The 21,884-nt window shown below is 47.9% G+C and overlaps 1 protein-coding gene across 2 annotated transcripts in view; it reads left to right on the forward strand.

Moving 5' to 3' along the window:
* LOC144138546 (RCC1 and BTB domain-containing protein 1-like) overlaps positions 1-20,943 on the forward strand; it is a 31,798-nt gene extending 10,855 nt beyond the window's left edge. For both annotated transcript variants that reach the window (XM_077670890.1, XM_077670892.1), the window contains exons 4-12: positions 1,319-1,409; positions 3,559-3,626; positions 3,906-4,013; positions 7,293-7,435; positions 9,351-9,541; positions 11,194-11,249; positions 12,601-12,671; positions 19,042-19,264; positions 20,258-20,943. In XM_077670890.1, the coding sequence (XP_077527016.1) occupies positions 1,319-1,409; positions 3,559-3,626; positions 3,906-4,013; positions 7,293-7,435; positions 9,351-9,541; positions 11,194-11,249; positions 12,601-12,671; positions 19,042-19,264; positions 20,258-20,398 (1,092 nt within the window). In that variant the 3' untranslated portion in view covers positions 20,399-20,943. The remainder of the gene's footprint in view (positions 1-1,318; positions 1,410-3,558; positions 3,627-3,905; positions 4,014-7,292; positions 7,436-9,350; positions 9,542-11,193; positions 11,250-12,600; positions 12,672-19,041; positions 19,265-20,257) is intronic.
* Positions 20,944-21,884: the final 941 nt, after the last annotated feature.

Raw genomic sequence — 21,884 nt, forward strand, 5'->3', positions numbered from 1 at the left:
TGTTGTAAAAAAAAAATTCTAAAACTGTCACGACCTCGCCCATTCATTTGGAAATGCAAAGCACTTCGAACAAGTTTTCTATCGTGTTTTATAAGCCGCTCAAGCTCGGTACAAGCGGAACAGAAAGAAAATTTCATACATAAAAAAGTTATCAAAATATTAACTTCAAATTTTTATGGTGTTATCACAGAAGCATTTCCAGTTGCTGTGCCAATTTTCATCAAAATCCACAAAGAAATAAAAAAGTTGATTTTGAAAGCCACGTCCCCCCTTAAGCTACCCATAGTTAAAGGGGGGCCATGAAGGAGTCAAAATACCAGTCGGGTCATTCAAAAAAACGCTGCTTTGTCCCGATAACAATGATGTTGACTTTGTCGCAAACTTCAAACAAATAATTTAGATGTTGAGGAAAACAAGAAGCAGTGGAAAGGGTCTTGCTTGTGCAGCTGGCAGCCGCCAAGAGACGTGACTGAGCGATTATGGTGAAGCCTCTAGTGTCGTTTGGTAGTACTATTTAAATGCTAGTGTGCAGTTAACACACGCACAGCTGTGTTCTTATGCTGGCCCTTCTTGTGTCACGCCTGCTCATACTAGCATGTCACTGTAGTGTTACAGTTGAAGTCCTCCGTCATTTCTTTCATTTTTCCGGTTACCGTGGTTGGAATGGGGCTGAGCGAGTTACCAAAGTCTAGTTGTTTCAAATTGAACACACTTTTTTTTTTTCTTCGTCATGGCCCCTTTAAAGAAAACCTTGATAACCTGTGCCAGTCCGCTCAATCAGTGTTCATCCTCAGCTTGTCTTGACCTCTGGTCAGCTATTTTTTGATATTTCAGAAGGGAAAGGAGCTCTCTGTGAAAAACGAAGCACAGCACGTAGTTCGCTTTCCATGTCACTTTTCGTGATCTCTGGGGACGACAGGGGGAGGCCCCGACCGTATTGTGGCCGTGTCGGGGCCGGCGTACGCTATCTGTCGCAACACCACCCATCCACGTATCCGCACTCTCACACATGTGGATCATTAGAGAATGTGTAGCTTGGGGAAATCTCGGATCTCGCTCTGCCTTTGTTTGTTATCCTAGTAATTTTTATGAGAACTCTAAAAATAGATGAGGGGTCTACTTGAAGTTTTTATTTTTACAGGTGCCTGCATACTACATGATAAACAACCTTTGCAAGCTGCACTAAAGGGTGTTCTGGATCTGTCTGAAAGTTGCTGAACTAGCTGGGCATGAAATTCCTTGCCAGGAGACCCTTATTTGTCCCTTGTTGTTGTTGTTGCTGTTGACTGATTCTCGCCCTCTTTTCTTCAATTTCCAGGTGTATGCCTGGGGCCAGAACAATTGTGGCCAGGTGGGTTCGGGCTCGACCACAAATCAGCCTACACCCCGCAAAGTGAGCTCGGGGATTGGTGAGTGCCACCCCTTGCACCCTGCCGAGTTTAGTGTAGCACTACTTCCGTGTGTTCTGGGCTGTTGCGAGCTCCAGTCATGTTCATAGCCAGTGCATCGTATTGTACAGTGCTGTTGCTGCAATGACCCCTACTGTACACTGTCTTCCACTGCTTGCCTGCTGCCCAGCAATACTTTGGGACACACTGTTTCGCACAGTGGGATATTTCTCTGGGTGATACATTCAAGCTTCCACTTCAGTTGTGAACGCGGAATTAAGCTATCGATACTCTAATGCAATGAAAGCATGCTTCTTATTAAAGGGACACTGAAGTGATATGTAAACATTGCGGGATTACTAGCGCAAATTGTAGTCCGGAGTCCCCAGGCCATGTTTCGACCACTCTAGGCGCGTTTACGCGATTTTATTTAGTAGAAAAACTAATTCGAAAACGCTGTCCTCCTCTCTTTACGCTCGCCCATTTTCTGTGGCGTTTTAGTGTGACGTCGGGAGGGGATGAGCTGGCAATTGGCTGCGCCACGGCTGCGCTACTGCACGGCTCCCCGGCCGACAGAGTCAGTCGGCCCAGCGTTTCGTCCGCCGGCCGCCGGCGGGTCGTCGCAATCAAGGAGGTTAAAAAAAAATTGCTTGGTCGCAATTCGTTCGCTTAGTTGAAACGAAGCCAGGACACGATTGTGAATGGAAGAATGTGCCTTTCTTTACTTGGTTTGTTTGTACACTGTATCTAGCTCCAAGTCAAGGTCGCTTCACACAAGCGCTGCACATGCGACGCTTCGCTGACTGGTATGCCAGTAGGAAAATATAAGGCCTCTTGAAGGCGGGAGAAGAGTCAGCGAAGTCAATATAGGTACTAAGCAAATAAAATCAACTGATATTTTTACCGTACAGCGTAAAACTAGGGCGCGGGAAGCACTTTTTTGCGCTGGGCGAACAAGCACAGCGGTCAGCAGCACGACTACGCATCTGCGAACGCTTTTCCGTCTACGAAATGCAATTGCTAGACGTGAGCTACTGTGGAAACTCGGGCGACGCTTACTGCACGATCGCAGTACAACAAATAGTCACCTAAGCGGCTTGAAATGCCAAAACTAAATAAAAGTGTAAACCGGTTGTACAATATATACCCTATATTAGCAAGGCTTTCGCGTCCCGCTCCGTAGCCTAGCAGTCTGGGGCACTAGGAATTCACCGTAAATGTTTTGCGAGTCACGAGTTCGAATCCCCGCGGGTACGTGCTTTTTTTTTTTGTAAGTTAACTTTTTTTGTTTTCCGCCGATGTTTTCTATATTGAGTTCACCTTTTTGGGGCCGCAACGTTCATGGCTACACGAACTAGTTCACAAAACGCGCGCAGGCTGGCACTGGCGCGCTAGCGAGTTCTCGTTGGCGTGCTGTTGCCATAAGCACCGACTGCTTGCAGGCAGTGGGCACAGGCCAGAATGAACAGACCCTTGGCCTGGTGCGAGCACGCTTTTTACGATACAGGCATGAGGGAGGCAAGCTCCAAATATGGGGGAAAAGTGCATGACATTTGGGCGTCTGCGGATACGCGGAGGGCGTTCATGCACTGCGTAGGTCTCGGCTAGTGAATGCTACGACTACAAGCCGTCCTGGGAGGCTTATCTTGTGCATTTTACAGCCGACAACATGGCAGAAGCGCGGTACGATGATTACTGAGAGATTGAGAATGCCCATCCAACACAGCCATTGGTTATGTTTTACAGAACCGAAACCGAAACTTGTGTGATTGCTAACCTTGGGCATCGTCCAATCACGGCGCCCCTCCTCTCAACGTCACAGCCTTAGTTGGTGCGGCCGCCGCAAACCGCGCATGGTAGTTTTTCTTCTTTCGCGCTTTGTAAATTAATTACCGATTTGTCAACCGGATAAACGATGAAAAGTGTGCTAATTTGAGCCAGTCTACGCAGTGCAAGCAAAAACGGGAGCTTGACAAATTCACTTCAGTGTCCCTTTAAATCATTCATTTTCAACACTGTCTTCTTTCAAGGCGTGTGCCGCATTCATGTAGTGACCAGCATTCGGTGTGACCATTGTTTTGTAGCCAGATAATTTTGTGAACCACGCAGCATCCCATGATGTTGAAGTGTGCCGATTGAATTCGCTAACCGTTGCGCACGCATTGCCCAGGTGGAAGACGTTGCATCGGTGTAGCCTGTGGCCAAACATCTTCCATGGCCGTCTTGGAGAATGGGGAGGTGGGTGGAGCAGATTGCACTGCCAAGTTTTAATCCTCCTCCATTTGCCCAGCCTGCCCTGACGAAACTTTTGCACGCACTCCGAAAACTGCTTGCCTGCTACAAGTTGCTTGCAAGGTTGTAATTTAGAACGTCGGAGTTAATAGCTGCGTCGAGCGTATGTGGTAGGCGCAAACTTCTATGTGCTGGTGCTTCGTGTGGTAGCAGGGGATACGCTTTGCTTGCTCTGCTCTCATTGGTGTGCAACCTGGTGGCCCTGTTGTTGCTGCTGCCCTCCAGGTGTTTGGCTGGGGCTACAATGGCAACGGGCAACTGGGCCTCGGGAACAACGTCAACCAAACCAGTCCCCGTCGCGTCACTAACCTGCAGGGTGTGGTCATCCAGAAGGTGAGTGCAGGCCCTGGGCCAAATCTATGCACCCTTCCTTTTCCCCTGGTGCTAGTTAAAATTGGGATGGCTGCAAAGTTTCCCTTTTAAGTGCTGAGCGCTTTAGGGGCTCGGCTTGTCACTGTAGCTCGTCCGCGGTTGCGGTACCTAGCCACCGCCATCGCGCGGCGTCACGCACCCAAACAGAGGCTTCGAAAATGTACCCGCTTGTCAGCCTTATAGGCGGAACAGTTTGAAACTCCTGGAACCAGTGGCACTGGTCGTACATAGCCCCATTATTTAATGCAAAGAAAACTGCAGGTACATTTGAGGCAAAATATATGTACTTAACCGGCAGTCTGCCCTCATGGGAAAATGCGATGATTGGCAGCATTTTTCTACGTGTTCCCAGTTAATAAAAAAAATTTCAGCCATTTCGCTCTATTAAGGTGGGACACCAGCGGAGCTGTATGGGGGAAAACTTCTGCAAGGAACTATGAAATGAATACACTTTATTCCGCAATAACTTTGGCCTGGCCTCTGCAACACAGATGCAGCAGTTCTTCAGGTTGAAATCTCCTCCAGCAAGCGCGCATACTGACAATGGTCACCAACAGGCGTCTGGTAAATGACATATTCTTCGTCCAACGCCACCTCGCGCATCATGGTGTCAGCACATGCCTTTCTGGTTTGCTTGCCTCCTCATAGAAGGTGCTTGGAGCCTTGAGCCACTGACATAAGAAACTCCTTTTAAAGGGGTCCTGAAATGCCTTCCGTCGATGCATGGATGTACATGTAACCAAATAAGACAATGTATTAGCAATCTCCTCCCGCAAGAATTTTGTTAAAGCGATGAGTATTAGCTGAGAAATCATAAATCACAAACCGCGCATTATCGTCGCGCCGTGTTTCCTCCTCTTTTCAACTGTTGACGGCGCCCGAGCACTCCCTCCCATGATGCTGCGCTAGTCAGCGGTGACGTACTTCCGCATTACGCTCCTCCGACTGCCGTCTGCTACGGGCAAGTTTTGTTGACACCGTGAATTCCGCACTCCCCTCAAGGATGGATAAGCGAACGAAAAATCTGGCCGCATGTGTGCGGTGGCCTGGCCTTGCCCTTTCGCGGTGAGCGTTGCTGCAGTGCAGCACGTGACTTTTAATCGGCGGCGAACTTGCAGCCGCTGGGGAGGATCTTGCGCTCGGTCCCTTTCATGCACCGCGCACTGTTTATCCAAAAAGCGCCGTATCAGATGTGGCCCCGCTGGTGCCGGGTCTTATTTTGCGGTGGTGGTAATTCCTGCCGGCGGCATGTGAAAAGGACGTTTTAAACCGATACAGAACCCGGGCACAAAACGCTTCAATCATGTGACCAGTTCAGCTTGGGGCGACGCGTGGTGGAGAGCGGCAACGTTGGCAAGACATGCTCCTGCGCGGCTCTGAGCTTTCTAGCGCTGGAGCGAGCGCCTTTCTTTGACGATCTCAAACATCGGTTGCCTTGGCAACAAGGCACAAACCGCCCCAGAAGTCAGTTACGGTTGCGTGATCCCGGTTCAGCTCGGGGCCCCACCTCGCGATATGTGGGCACTGCAGGCGTACCACTCAATCTCATTAGGAAGTGTGAGATGCGTTTGGCATTACAGGAGGCGATGGTGTGTGTGTTGTGGACGCCTTTGTTTCGCGATGAAATGCGACGTTGTGCTTTTGCGGGTGGATGGTGCTTCCCATGGTCTGGATTATCTTTCTCGAGCGACGTACGACTCAACCTCGCATGGGGTATGTGCAGTGTGCGTGGCTAAAAGCCATCTCGGCTTGCGCGCCAGAGTTGAGTGACTTGCTGTTCGTCCCCACAAACCGCGCGCGAGGTGAGTGCCGAATTTACGACGGGCAGGAGGAGGCAACCCATCGTCTGTCAATCGCGGTTCAGACTTGCAACGCATGTTGTGACGTTGTGTTCGTTCGAAACGCATCTCTGGATTGTTTTGAAGTGGAAAAAAATGTATCCGTCAAACCCGGGCATTCGGCTCAGGGCGTTCTCTGGGATTGCACGAAAGAAGTGCCACGGGGCTTCAACGCTTTCTTTATGGAATGTACTCCGGTAAGAGAATATCCATGTCGTGTTATGGCCGTGTTGCATTCAATACAAACGGTTAAGCGTTTGTTTTACACTTGTTTCGTTTGTCGTAAAATGCCCAAGCACTCCGGCACTCCGCTGGCAGATCAGCCGGCGAGTCGACGCTGAGCAGACGACTCATCTCTTTGCCGGAAGTGCGTGAAAAAGCCGCCCAATAGCAGGATGTCTAGCTCATGACGAACATCTGGGGATCGATGATGTAGACATGTGAAGATGGCGGTGTCCAAAAACACGAAGGAAAGGGTGAGAAAAAAGCGACAAACTTTGCAACAGAAGTGTGAGCTTTCCGCTGCGCGTAAAAGAGTAATACTTGGCCCAGATGACCTTGACGACCCAATCTAACGATTGCGCTACTTCATTTAGTGTGCTCAAAATGCCTTTCAGGGCCCCTTTAAGTATTTTGAAGGCAATAACTGGCACGCACCAAAAACTTATTTTCTGCTGCATTGCGTTTGAACCTCTGTGTTCGCTTTTCTTTCTTATTCTTCGGTGCGTATAACTTTGATGGGCCAACTGGCCACGCTTCAAGTGGCAGCTTCTCGATAAAGGCTGGCGTGCACTTGTTCGACTCGCGTTCCATCACGTTAACCTGTCGTGTGACAAGCAGTAGCCTTAGCTGTCGTTTCACTACTTGGCAACCTTGCAGGGTATCATTGTGGTAAAGCACATTGCTCCCAATCTGAACACCTGGGTTCAACTCTTACCCAAACATGCTTTTTGTTTTCTCTCTGGGCGCTGGGAGTTTTGAGGCAGACATGAAAAATCTGGGAGTGGTTAGCCTAATACAGCTCTGCGACAAAAAATAAAGTGAGGTATTGTTATGTAACTAAAATAAATGTATCTGGCAACTTGAGCACATTTTTTGAAAAAGACTCTTATCTTGCAAACATTAGGATCTTCTATTTTTCCCGTAATTGCTGCGGGCTGTCGGAGGCTTCCGGGGTTCCTGCAATGATCTGTTGCAGAAAGAGAAATAGTGGCCACGATGACAAACAGAACCCTTCAAGCTGTTTCTGAATTCCACCCTAGAGTACATTTTTCAAATTACTGAATGGTCCCTTCATTGCAGCTGAATCTGATCACTTTGTAAAAGTGCCGCCCCGTAGAGTTGTCAAGCGTCCCAGAGTTGTCAAGGAGTGGTGTGCCGGCGTTTTGTGGGCTGGGTGCAGGTTGTTTGTGGTTACGCCCACACCATGGCCCTGTCGGATAAAGGCGTGCTCTACACGTGGGGCGCCAACTCGTATGGCCAGCTGGGCACGGGCAACAAGGCCAACCAGGTCAGCCCCTTCCGGATGCCGACAGACATCGGCAGGTGCGCCCCCCTCTCCTTCTCCTCTCTTTGTCTTGTATGTGTGCTCCTGTTCATCTATCCATGCCTGCTTTCATTCCAACATGGCTCAGGTCGGTTGCCATGGGAAATGGCCAGCAGCTGAGTCAAGTTTTGCAATGGCCGTGTTATCTGCACCGTTGCAGAAAAAAAAAGAAAGAGGTAGTGTCATGCTGCAGGCTTGCTCAAGAAAGCATGTTACACTGCCAGTGTTATACTGCCTGTGGTGTTACACTGTACACTGCCCAGTGTTACACTGCATGTTACACTGCCCGTGGTGTGATTTTTAAAAAGTGCAGTGTGAGCTCAGCTGTGCTTGGCAGTTTCTTTGCTCTGTCTTGGTGTCTGTGAAGCAACACGGGCCAATGGAGCATTTTTATGTTAGCACTTGGCTTCACTGCACCGTAAGGTGTTAAACTCAGTTCATAGTTATTGCACTTGTCTGCAACCGAAAGTTTGCACTTAAAAAAAAATGGCTGGTTTTATTTTTATTTTTATTTTTACTTTCAAGGAGGGGGGCTAATTTGGCGCACATCTTTTGCAGCAACTGTTGGGCTGAAAATGCGATTTTACATACAAAAATGCAGCTCCATGAATGCGCTTTCAAGTGATGTAACTATGGACATAAAGCAACAAATTTAAGCACTTAAATTTCATTTGGCCAAAACAAAGTTTTAGTCGGTTTGCAAGGAAAAAGTTACCAAGACATACCGTATTTATTCGAAAATAGGTCGAGCACGAATATAGGTCGACCCCCTAAAAATTGAAGTCGCCGAAAAAAAAAAATATAGTCGATTATAGGTCGACCCATACTTTTAAGAAAAAACTTGAGGAAACTTTTTAAAACTCCCATTTATTTACAACGCGGTCACCTCACTGGTCGGAGCCTCACACTGCGTCGTCGTCGGAACTTGCGCCGCATGCGCCGCAGTTCATTACCCACCCCCGCCCCTACTGGCTTTGAAGGCTGAACGGCCAATCCTGCCTCGCAGCGCTAACTGTTGAGCTTTGGTCTGAATATCGCACGCTCCTCTTCCACGTGCAGCCGGAGTTTTTTCTCGAGAGCATCGTGCCTCCCAATTGTAGGGCCACGAAACGCACGACGCAGTCCCCTACAAGCAAAAAGTTCGTCCCGCTGTTTCCGCCATCCCCTGATCAGCTTTTCATTAACGTCTAACTCTCGCTGAGCGGCGCAGTTGTTCAAGTTCTCAGCAAACAGGATCACCCGCCGCTTAAAGTCCGACGTGACATCGCGAAATGCGCACGAGAAAAACGTTATCCACGGAAATCACAACGAAGCAAGCACAAAGAAAGCGCATGAAACGGAGAACGGGAGATAGTAGAGACAGCGAGCGAAGCAGGCAACGCCGTTCCGTTCACGTGGTGGCTACGCGGCTACGCTAGGTGGCGAAAGTCACCTTTACCCCCACCTCGCGCTAGCCGCTACCGCGGCTCCGAAGACACCAAGCCAAGCCAATCTGGCTCTCTAGCCAGTACGTCAGCTCGCTCGTGTCCGGTTCGGCCGCAGGTAATGCCGGCAGTGACTGTGGGTGGTTTTCATGGTGGTTTTCTTACGCTGATTGTTTTGTTATTTTTCCTTTATTTTTTTGCCTGTCTTTGTTCTAGACGCTCCGCGCTGCCGCCTCAAATTGAGGAGCGCCGGGCGCGACGAAGAAACGGATCGCTCGGTGCGCTCGCCATTTTTGATCACGACTATAGGTCGAGGTTCTTCGGTCACGATTATAGGTCGACCCTCAATTTTTAAGCACATTTTCGGAAAAAAAGGTCGACCTATATTCGAATAAATACGGTACTTACCTTTGTGATGCGTACCATGTTCCCTCAAGTTACAGGCCATGGGAACCCAGCGTTGGTGGCGCCTTCCTTCCCCGCCTTGCAGGATCGTGGAGATAGCGGCGTCGCACTACAACCACATCTCGGCCCTGATGACGCAGACGTCGCGCGTGTACATGTGGGGCCAGTGCAGGGGCCAGTCGGTGACCACCCCGACGGAGACCCCCTTCCACTCGATCCACGATGTCTTCGCCTGCTTCGCTTGCCCCACCGTCTCCTGGAAGCCCATGATCGTCGGTGCGTCCCCTCTCGCAAACAAAGATGCCGCTTCTCGCCATTCTTTGTGTGCACTGGCCCCTGTATTCCTCTCCACTCGTCTGCGCGGTGCTTTGGTTGCACTATTGCACAACAGTCTGGCAAAGCAGATGTCTTAAGCCACTGCCATCTGTCTTAAGCCATCTTCATAAGATGGCTACGACACGGCTTGAGAATATGGTTTGAGTCATCTGCATGTGTTAAGCCATCTTCATACATAATAAGGCCTGAATCAGTTTGAGTGCACAGCTAGAGTGCCACCTGTCAAGTTATGCGAGAATGTTTTATGGCTGCCATTGTAGCCGGTTCCAACCATCTGTGCAATTAGTTCGTGCCGTTTACCCGCCGTGGTGGCTCAGTGGCTAAGGCGTTGTACTGCTGAGTAGAAGGTCGCGGGTTCGATTTCCAGCCGCGGCGGCCGCTTTTCTGATGGAGCAGAAAAGCAAGAACGCCCGTGTGTAAGAGATTTCGGCGTACGTTAAAGATCCCCAGGTGGTCAAAATTAATCCCGAGCCCTCCGCTTTACGGCGCGCCTCATCGCCTGCATTGCGTCGGTGCGTTAAAACCCTACAATCAATCAATAGTTCGTGCCGTTTATTAAGAACGAAAGAAATGGTGTGACACTGAAACCTTTGCGAAGGGCATCATTTGGCAATTGAATGCACACATGCCTCCCTGTGGCGAGCGTAGGATCCAATTTTCCTCTGCTTATGCTCAAGCTGTGTTTTAACCTTGAACATTCTCTTAAATTTGTCTTGTCGACAGTCGAGAGCAGAATTGCGGTATGAAGCAGCAGTTATTGCTTAAGTTTCCATTTTCTAATCTGCTGTGTAAGTGCACGTTTCATCGTTCCTTTTCTTTTTTCTTTTTAACAAACTGCCCAGCTGGCTTCTGTTACAAACAGCGGCAGCCAGCATTAGAATTAGCAAAATTTAGAATGCCAAATGCTCTGCGGTGATATGCATTGCATGATGCGGCAGCATGCTGGGCTTTGGTTGCAGTTACTTTCGAATTGTGTTTAGGCCCGCTACATTTAGCGCTACTACGAATGTTCAGAACCACTGTAGGATAAGGGGAAGTGTGTGTGGGCTACATAGCAGTAGATCTGCTTGTGCAAGCATTTGTCAGATGAGTGATGTCTTTGCAGCATAAATCGTTGCCATAATGGATATTCTACGCTTTACCTACACGAAGGTTGCCAAAAATGCATACCTGTTGAAGAAACTGCTACATTTGCAATCTAAGAGGCGTTCTCAAGCCTTTTCTCTACCTCTCCATCTATTTCTTATGCTTACCATGTGAGCGAGCATTGTTCAAACATATGCCTCTCATAAAATTGGGGGGGGTTTTATCCATCGTTTCGTGAATGTGTGTTGTTAAATTCATTTTTAAGTCATCTGAACAAATGACATGCTTGTTTTTCTATGGCCACAACAATTACTTCGATTTAGAGGCAGCCCTGAACCAAGTAGTTTGACTGCACTACCAGCATTTAGATTGGCAAGATGAGCTTTGTGAGGTATTTGAATAATTTTTATCAACTGCACTGCCCCTGCTTTCCATTGCACGCTCCCGGAGATTTTTGCAGTCCCATCAGCACCTCCTTATTACTCCTTGCATTGTTACCCTTTCAGATATCTGCAACCACAACAAAGTTGGCGACAGCCTCAAGCTGGCATTCAATGACCCCGTAAGTTGCACCTTGAGGTTGATGCAGCAAGTTTTAATCGTATGCAAGGAGGAAAGAGGGAGAGATAGAGATCATTTAGCGCTTGTCTTTTGGCTACATAAGGTTCGATGTTGTTTAGCTGAATAAAGGCCGCCGTAGTCGACTGGTGCTGCATGACCTGTTTTGGGTGAGCTCCTGTGTTGGATCTGCATCAGACCTCCCACACTCTGCGTGGCCCATTATAGAATTCGTACTGTGCTGGCAACACTGCTATTCTCACACAAGCCCAGTCACGTGTAGCAAACGCAGCCAGATTCCTCTGGCATGGTTATTCCACCTATGCAGTTACAGATTCCAAAGGTATTTTCGGAACGGGCTGCAAGTGATGCTTCTTTTGGTGTACAGTGTAGACTGCTTGTAACGTACATCGTGTGAGCCACAAAACTTATCAGCTGTACCGCACTGCAAACAAAGCTTGCGCAAATCCAACCACATCGCAACCTACCTTTCAGCCAATATTTATCACCACTCAAATGAAGGCCTCTTTAAAGGGACACTGAAGTGCTTTGTAAACATTGCGGGATTACTACCGCAAATTGTAGTCCAGAGTTTATAGGTCATGTTTCGACCACTCTGAGTCCGTTTACGCGAATTTATTTAGTAGAAAAATCAATTCGAAAATGCTGTCCGCCTTTCTGCATCCTCGCCCATTTTCTGTGGCGTTTTCGTGTGACGTCAGGAGGAGATGACTTGGCTTGACTGAGCTACTGCACGGCTCGCTGACCCTCCGGCAGAGTCAGTGGGCCCAGCATTTAGTTCGCCGGCCACCAACGGGTTGTCGCAGTTCGTTCGCTCAGTTGAAACGAAGCCACGACACGTTTGTGAATGGAAGAATGTGCCTTTCTTTACTTTGTTAGTCTATACACTGTATCTAGCTCCAAGTCAAGGTCGCTCCACACAAGCGCTGCACAAGCGCACGGGCAACGCTTCGCAGAATGGTACGCTAGTCGAAAAATCTAAGGCCACTTGATGGCGGGAGAAGTCAGCGAAGCCAATATAGGTACTAAGGAAATAAAATCACCTGAAACTTGTACCGTACAGCGTAAAACTAGGGAGCAGGAAGCACTTTTTTGCGCTGGGTGAACAAGCACAGCGGTCAGCAGCACGACTACGCATCTGCGAACGCTTTTCCATGAGCTGCCCTTAAGGCAGATTTTAGCAGGCCCTCGTGCTTTATTTCGATAGTCACATGCAGCGTCAATAATGCTTAAAGCAGAAACGAGGGCTTTCTTGCCACGAGTGTCTTCTTTTCCTTAGTAGCTTGCATGTTGAAAGTTGTGCTGTGTACAGCATCCTTGTGTTCTGTTTTCAGAGCACCAGCGACCTTAAGTTCTGCGTGGAAGGCCGCATGAACCCTGTGCACAAGGCCATACTGAAGATTAGGTGAGTTGTAAAGGACGGCTGTGCATTGATATGAGTGCAGATAAAGACAAAGAAAGGGAGACAGTGGGACAAGCGTTTGTGCTGCCCTGATTCTGCGTAATTGTCCTTTGCCACACCCATTTTGCCACACCCTTCCCTGCCTTAGCTTTTCACGGACTCATTAGGCAAGTGCTTTGCCACGTTTTAGTTGGCAAAGCATACACGCGAAAGCAAAGCCAGGGCTAAAAGCAGTCGCTACTATACTATGCGCCTTTTCACTGTTTGTACACCCTTCTATACAACATACATCTGAAAGCAGCTTGTATCGCTCACTTGTAAAGTTAAATTTAATTGTGGGGTATCAGTTTCAAAAAATTTTGTCACTTCTTTTATCTCGGTTTGTGTGCACCCAATCTGCCAAACTGGACAATTACAGCCGGTTGAAGCTAAAATCAGTTGTGCAACCAAACCGTTTGCATGTATCGTTGCTGAGTTGCCATTCTTCTGAAAGCCGCACGGGAAGGTTGTGGTGGCTCTCTGCTGTTAGTTCCCTGTTCTTGGTTCTCTTCCATCTTGTCTATCTTTGACTGCTGGCTTCTTTTGGCAGCTTGGAAGTTCTCTCACATTGCAGTTGTGAAAGAGTTACTTTAGTGGCTCTCAGCCTTCTTTGGGGTTGTCTTGCATTTGTCCTTGAGTGACGAAAAGCCGCACACTGGGAAAGAAACGCCGAGGCAAGTATTGTTGTCTCTGTGGTAAATGCGCGTGCTTTGAGCTGTGTGGCTGCTCGTGGCACAATCGCAGGCAGAATGAAGGCAGACAAGTGCTACAAAGGGGCTTGGAGCATCCATGTACAATAAATAACTGCTTTTTATAAACGCAGTAGGGTAATTGATAGTGACAGGGCGCTTTGCGCTTCTCTCATCGACCTAGCCGTTTCGTTTGGGTTAACTCAACTGGTGGATTCTGAAACTCGCGAAGATTCAATTTTAGACCTCATGTTTGCAAACCAGCAACTCTTGTCCCATGGAGTAAACTGTGAGGTTCTTGAAGGTTTATCTGACCACAAAGCTGTCGAAGTTGTCTTGAACATAGTGTCCTGCCCAAAAACCTCAGTTTAAAGCTGTCCTCAACTTTTCTGAAGCTGATGATACTTCAATACTCGATACTTTAGCCTCATCTTTTGATGAATTCCAGTCCGGTAGCGAACGTTGCAATGTAGACACATTGCTTTTTAAATTTTGTGATATTGTTCGTGAATGCCTGTCGAAATACGTGCCCCGTAAACATATCAAACGGAACCCTCAGCGCCCATGGTACAATAGGGAAATAATTCAGCTCACCCGTCGCATTAAGCGCTTACGTAAGCATTATCATTCTAAGTCTAAGGGTAACGCTTCTCTGCTTAGCACGCTGAGGTGTAAATTAGGAGCTAAAATGAAAGAGGCCAAGAGCTTTTACTTCAATACTACCTTACCGACATTTATGAAAAATAATCCATCCAGATTCTGGAGATCAATCAGGCCCGCAGTTTCTGCCCCTTCTTCGTTCATTCTTGATGACCAGTCTTGTTCTCATCCTGAAACGATAGCGAATGCCTTTAACAACTATTTTAAAACTGTTTTTTCCACCGATAACGGCATCAACCCCTTATTTTCTGCGTACAGAAATCTTCCCGCTCTCCCAAATCTAGAAGTAACTACCTCTGGAATACACAACCTCATATTAAATCTTGATGTTACGAAAAGCTCTGGTCCTGACGGTATCCCAAATATGTTTCTAAAGCGTTACTCGGAATGGTGTGCGTACTACCTTACTGTAATATTTAAAAAATCTTTAACCTCTGCAACAGTTCCCAAGCTGTGGAAATTGGCAGACGTCGTGCCCGTATTTAAGTCAGGAAACAAGAAAATAATACCTAATTACAGGCCTATATCTTTACTTTCTACCAGCTCTAAACTTTTAGAGCATATCATACACAAACACATTGTGGAATACCTAAACGCAAACAATGTTCTTTCCCGATCGCAGCACGGCTTTCGTGCCGGCTATTCTACTGTTACACAGTTGCTTGAATTCACGCACGATATTGCTTCTTCCCTTAATAACCGAGGACAGCTTGACGCTATATTTATTGACTATTCTAAGGCCTTTGATTTGGTTTGCCACACTAAACTTTTAGTCAAACTGCGAGCATATTTTGGTCAGTGCAGGCTGGTCGACTGGATTGCAGACTACTTGCGGTTGCGCTCCCAATTTGTTTCGTTTAACTGCGCAAAATCATCAGAGGTACAGATCACATCTGGGGTGCCTCAAGGCTCAGTTCTTGGGCCGCTTTTGTTCATTATGTTTATAAACGACGTAGCAGATATCATCGGTGACACTGCAGTAAAACTTCGAATGTACGCAGATGACTGTGTTATCTACAATACGATCTCTAACGCGCATGATCAGGTGGAGTTAAATAACGTTTTTTCGTTGTTCTGTAACTGGAGTGAGACCTGGCAAATGTCCATAAATTTCAAAAAGACTGTGGTCATGACCTTTTCAAACAAAAAACGCCCCCTTCCTTTCACTTATGTAAGTGACAACGTCACTCTAACCCATGTTGCGGAGTTTAAGTACCTCGGTGTAACTTTAACAACCAATTTAAAATGGCATAAACATGTTGCAACGATCTGCAACAAAGCTCTTCGAAAACTTTGGTATCTTAGACGCACGTTAAGCAACTCGACAAAAGAATGCAAACTGACAGCGTATAAAACCTTAGTCAGGCCTATTCTCGAATGTGGATCGGTTGTTTGGTCCCCTCACCACAAGCACGACAAAGCGAAGTTGGAATCTGTACAAAAAAAGGCAGTCAGGTTTATTTTTCGTCGCTATGACAGGCAGTTCTCGCCCACTTCGCATGCGCATGATTTATCTTTGCAGTCTCTCGAACATCGGCGCAATTGTGACCGTGTCATCCTCCTGCATAAAATAGTTTGTACGAGCACATGTGTTTTGGCGCCCATTTCTTTTGTTGCTCCTTCCGCACGCTGTACTCGACGATCTGATCCCCTGAACATTGTGCCATTCCGGTCGAATCTTGATTGTTTTAAATTTTCTTTTTTTCCACGGACTGTGGAATTATGGAATGAGCTTGATGGGTGTCTGCGCAGACTCGGTGCTGCGCAATTTGAGAAAGAGTTACGTAATAATGTGTTTTGTTGAACTGTGCTGTTCTCTCTGCTGAAACTCTGTACTCACTCCTGCTATGTCTCAGAAACTGAGACAGCAGTATTTGTAAATAAAATAAATAAATACAATTGTTCTGGCTGATAGGTTAGGCAACCAACTTCGAGGTTCTTGCCGGCTCTACGTGGCAAAAAAAGCAATGAGTGCACACATCTCGCTCGACCGCCTGCCTGCTGTGGTGTACATACTGGCGTAGCCAGCTTTTGTGTTTGTTTTAATTAAGTGCAGAGCACTTTAGGGGCTCACCTTGTCATCGTAGCTCGCTCACTGGGCCCAAGTAGAGCCACACGGCGTTCTGTCGTAGTGGCTGTCGTTGCGGCAAAACCCAGAGGCTTTGGAAGCCAAGTGGTTTATATAGTCATAAGCGTTTGAAGCTCGTGAACTGCTGACGCTTTTCATACATCTTCCCGTTGTTTAGCGCAAAGAAAAAACTGCAGGTACATTTGAGGCAAAATATACGTAATTAACCGGCAGTGCCCGTTCATTTAGTTTGGCTCGTTGGGTTGGTTTTTACGATAGTAAGCTAAAAAAAAGTGGCAGGGCAATGCCACCACGTGCGGGAGGGAAAGCAATCACTGCTCTGCACTTCCGACAGCTTTCACATTGAGTGGAACAGCTGTAATTTTTTTTTCCCCTTTTCTTATTTCTATGGGCATAAACTGCACAAGTTCTCTGTACGCTCATTACCTTGTGCGGACTTCAATCTGCTTTTTTCTTTTCCCAAGTTTCCTTCGCATCGAATAGCTGACACCGCATGCGTGTTTTGTGACCCTTTGTGGGAGCATCCGTGTCAATGCGATGTCCTGCTTGTCTGTTTTAGGTGCGAGCACTTTCGGTCCATGTTTCAGGCACCCTGGGATGAGGACAAGAAAGATTAAGTGGGGCAGCAAGCAAGGGCTGCAAAGCTTCTCACGTTTTTCCTCTGTGTCTTTGTTCCTCCAGCAGCTACGTGGTGCCAGCATCTTCCCTCTCTCTCCCCACAAGTTTCAGTTGCATGCATTGCCTCTCGCTTTGTATAGCAAGCTGGGTTTCCCTATTGTTAGTAACAGAATTCAGTGCATGCCTGGCTACAGCAAAAAAAAAAAAAAAAACCCATCCCCATACAGACATTACAAAAAAGTCCCTCTAAGACCTCAAATGCATGGTGGCCAAGGCAGAGAGGTATTGAGGACCTTTGAGGAGTTACACTATGCCGTTGCACGAGTTTTTTTGGTGTATGCTTGGGTGGAAAGACAAAAAAATTGGGGAGCCATTCTGACCAGTAAAGCTATTGGGTTAACCAAAGCAAATGAAAGGGAAATTCGATCCCACACACAGACTCGCACTAAAAACAGCGCAGGGACGAGGACGGAAGAAATGACAAACTAGGTCGTGCATGTTCCAAGAGTTTTATTGTTTGGTTGGAACCGTTACAACAATGGCCTTGTAATCATTGTAGTAACACGCGCCATATTTTCAGCGAACACAGAATCTATACAGGCTCTGTTGGCTGTGGTGGATGCATTCGGGTTGTTTTAACATTTGCACCTCTTTTAAAGGGGCCCTAAATAGGTTTCTGAAGGTCACCATTTTAATCGCGCAATCGCTAAAGTACCTTTTCACGACAATGTATACCAAATATTACACCTCTGCGTAAAGCAGGGGCCGCACAAACACGCAACAAAGGTGCCTTCTTTCTTCCTTGCTCACCTACCGCTTCCTTGCCGCCACACTGCGCCGCTCTGATGTGCGACAGAGCGCTTGTGACGCACCCGTGTGACGCACGAAGCTCTCAACAGTACGGCTGCGCTATTGGTGGGCCCCGTTAAATGCTGTAGCCAATCAGCGTACCAGTCTCTGAAAGAAAAGACTCTGTCGTGCGGCGCTCCTGCACCGGCGGCACGGCCACGGCGTATGCACCGGCGGCACGGCACGGACGAATGTATATCGTTGCCATCGGTTACACGAGCTTAGCCGAGTTTGTAGATATAGCACGTCGTTTACAAGGTATGAATAACGCTGAAAAACACGGAGCATCTCTGCGGGCACAAACGCCCGCTACATGCGCGACCGCGGCAAGCCTGTGCGACTGCCTGCACGGTAGACAAGCAGCCCACTGTGCGGTGTATGCACGATGGGCATACACCGCGGCAGCTAAAACTTGTCACCGCCCTTCATAGCGGGACTATTGCTGAAAATCAGTTTCCAAATATGTGAAAGGGGGTGAGAGTGCAGTGAAAGATTGTGCGGGGGATAGTCGTCGTCGCGGCCTCGCAAAGCAGTGTCTGGATAACTGCGGCTTTCTCCCCGACCTCGGTGGGACGAGATCACCGCGACAGCGCCACATGCCGAAACGCTAGCGAGCCGCTTTAGTCGTCGGTGGCAGTCTTCAATTATTATCGTAAACGAGCATGTTGAGTTTGGAAGCCCCCTATCTTGCCTTCGAACGCTCGTTTCCGCTCGTTTCTGCCGGCGCGAGCACGGCCGGCCCGAGGAGCCGTTCGATGCGGGCCGGCCACCGACCGACCCCGCTGAGGATGTAGTAGGCGGAGCTTGGCCATCGTCTGCTACAAGAAGCGTGACGTACCACCGAGCAGAGCCAATGGCTGTGCGCTTCTCGACGCAACCCTGTTTCTCTTGATGTCACCTACCAGGTGTTGCGCCTGGTCGGTGGCGTCTCCGCTTCCACAGTGCTTTGGAGGCGCGGTGAAAGAGGCAATGCGCCAGGCCTTGTTGCGGGCCCTTTTTAATGAACGATAACTCGGCTAATACAGAGCGCTTTTAAACCATTTTTGTGGCAGGACGTTCTTTGTATAGTACTCCAACGATAGCGCACATAAAATCTCAACCTTTGGAACCCTGTTTAGGGCCCCGTCACTCTCTGACAAATGACGAGAACCACGCACTGACTGCTTTAAACGCATATCCACATTAGTCACCTGCAACGGTGATGGCGTCTTCTCTTCTTGCTGAATTCAGCCCCTCTTCAACTAGCCGACTTTTGTTTTACTTCATCTGTTTTTGGTGATCGCATTCCATAGTTCTTTCCAGCACGAGAGTTCACCCCGATGCCTACAGTTGCTGCACCGAGGTGTGCTTCATGCGCCAGATATTGTCCCATCATGTGAAACCTCCAATTTAGGCTTGAGGCTCATGGCCACTCTGCGGGCAAACGCAGCACGGTGGACGTGACGACGTTTCCGTACGCGGTGTACAAGGCGTTCCTGGAGTACACGGACCGGGTGGACTTGCCACCGGAGGATGCCATTGGGCTGCTGGACCTGGTCAACTCATACTGCGAGGCCCAGCTGAAGCGCCACTACGAGCGCATCATCATGCACGGGGTTCTCGTCGACAACGTCGCCATGATGTACGCCGCCGCCATCAAGTTGGAGGCGAAGGTCGGTCCCCGTAGTTGATGCGTGGATTTGGGGAGGCTCCGTATGGATGATGATAGTGGTAAGATGATAGTAAGGGCTATCTACTATGAAGAGTAATGCGGCAACCTCTCGTGTTTACTTGGAGCCGAACTCCCAAGCCAGGTGAACGAGCGCGATGCCTTTGGTTGACTCCCCGTACCACAGTAATGTGTGCAAGGATTCTCTCTAATATTGCCGTCCAACTTTCAGATGTTGGTTGGTCCAAAACTCTTCTGACATCTTGCGAGATTTACTCTGCACTGTCTGACTGAGCCTAGAATTGTTGATTCTAGACTTGCGAAAGTTTTTTAGGCATAAGTGTGCACAGTGCCTGGCTGAGGAACATTTCAGCAAAGATCTTTTTTTTTTTTTTTTTTAAGGACTGCCATTAATTTTCGTAGGTGTAAAAAATGTTTTAATTGATGTTTTGTTGTGTTAAGCTGAACTTCCAATGAGTTTAACAAATTGTTGTCACTCTTTTCTGATTGGTTAAACGAAAATTGCTCGGTGTTATCCGTCTGCATCACAATAAAGCTAGGTGATATTTAGTTTGAAGTTGTTCGGTAGCAGTCGCACACAAGTGCAGCTTAATTCAGCAATGGGAATCATCCCCTTCAGATGAGCACACTCTGAAAGAAGCATGCTGCTGCACTTGCTGTGTACCCAGGGGGCGTCCCCTTTTTCCTAGAAGAAACAGAGTGCCGAAGTTGCACAGTGCTGCAAAAGTTGCAGCTGAATGTCTCGTTCACTGCGTACCTGCATGCAAAGCATATCGGCAAATCAAATACAGTGAACCCTCGTTTCAGCAAAGTTGCTTTGTGCAAATTCTCGCTTTATTACAAATTTTTCACGTTTCCAAGTGCAGTTCAGAACGAAAAAGATCATTCCCGCTTTTAATGAAGTACCCTACCGTTTTTGTTTTACTTGGCGAAGTTCCGTAGTGCTTACAGCCCTGTATGGTTTGGTGCATTCCAGGACCTGGAAGAATTCTGCTTCCGGTTTGCCTTGAACCACCTGACAGCAGTGGTGCAGACAGATGCATTCCACAAGCTCGAAGAGTCCGTCGTGAAGACTTTCATCACCAAGGCAGCGCTGTATGGCGCGTTCAAGTACTGACAGGAACTCTAAGGGTGCACCCGATGCCAAAAATTTTTAAGAGGTGTTTCTATTTTAATTTTAGCGCTTTTAACGTCACGTTTCTACGACAGCGTAGGCGCTGGCAAATTATTTCACGCAGAATGCGTAACCTCGGGATTTTGCATCCATCTTAAGTCAACCAAAGCGGCTGCTGGTTTATGAGACAGCCTGCGCTGTAATTTAGATTGCGTGGAAGAATGTGGCAAGGAAAGCGCACCTTGGCTCCGGTATGCATTCCTGTCTGTGAGGGGTACTCGAGGTGTTTCTTGCCATGGGTCTGCTTGCCTCAGCAGAACTGTACCACGCCTTGAGATTGTGAGATTCGGTGCTGCAAGCTGTTGTGCGAGCAAGCGCTGTGCAGTGAGAATGCCACCACACCTCTGCTACGCGCACACCACACTGCGAGTGTGCACACAATCGAAGCAATATGTGTCGTTGGGGTAACATGTGTCTGTGATATTTTCCCGTAGATTCAACAAGAGAGCTTTACCGAACGAGACTTTATATAAACGTTTTGTACTGCACCCCTGTGTCTGTTTTTCTCTCAGAATCATTCACATTTCCACATGATCTTCAGAAGGGAGGCGATAAGCGTATTTCTCGAGGAAGTGTAGGACACTGTGGTGAACTGTTTGCAGCTGGTGCAGTGGTGGGAACAAGGCAGAGGCTACTTATCAGTTTCCTTGCCCCCTCTGTACCCTTACACATTCTAAAGCTGCTTCTGCCTCTCAGCCATATTTGACACTACAAGTTGGCATGAGTGTGATGCTGGTTAAACAGTGAAGTAAAGGTTGACTGAATGGTCGTTTAGAGGGAAAAAAAGGGCAGTTTTCTGCACAGTTCATAGTGCTAGACATTTTCTCTACCCATCAACAGCGCTGCCAATAAGCTTGCAGTGAAAAATTCAAATGGTTGCTTTGGGTGCACGTGAGCATCATGTTCCGTCTTGCTTCAAAAATTTGTTGCTCTAGGAGCAGCTCAGTATTCACTGCACATGGAAGCGTTAAATGGCCCCCCGAGCGTAGAGGTCACTGTCTAGCATCTGTAGCGGTGGAACGGCTCCTAAAATGGCCGACAAAGTGAAGAGAAAAGTAATTGCAACTGGATGGGCATTGAACCCAAGGCCTCCAAAATGAGAGCCGAGGGTGCATCCTTGACGTTACAGCTTCGTGGCAACAGCTCACTCAAAATGGACCAAGTGAATGCATTGAGGCCTTTGACTATGGGACAAGTTCTGGAACCGGAACATATGCAGCTCTGTGTACTGGCGTTTCTTAGCATGTCCACACGTTCGGGCTTAATATAGGCCTAACAGCATACCCACTCGGGTACATTGGTCAATACAAGCTCATAGTTCCACCAATTTCAATTGCGCTGCAATATCCGCGTACGCGCAATTCACCCATACCAACTCGATGGGATTGGCTAATGATCACTGCCATCAGTGGCTCGTAACTAATTCACC

This window comes from Haemaphysalis longicornis, unplaced genomic scaffold (genome assembly GCF_048455015.1).
Source record: "Haemaphysalis longicornis isolate Haplotype H1 unplaced genomic scaffold, Haemaphysalis longicornis Haplotype H1 scaffold_5, whole genome shotgun sequence".
Classification (NCBI taxonomy): domain Eukaryota; kingdom Metazoa; phylum Arthropoda; class Arachnida; order Ixodida; family Ixodidae; genus Haemaphysalis; species Haemaphysalis longicornis.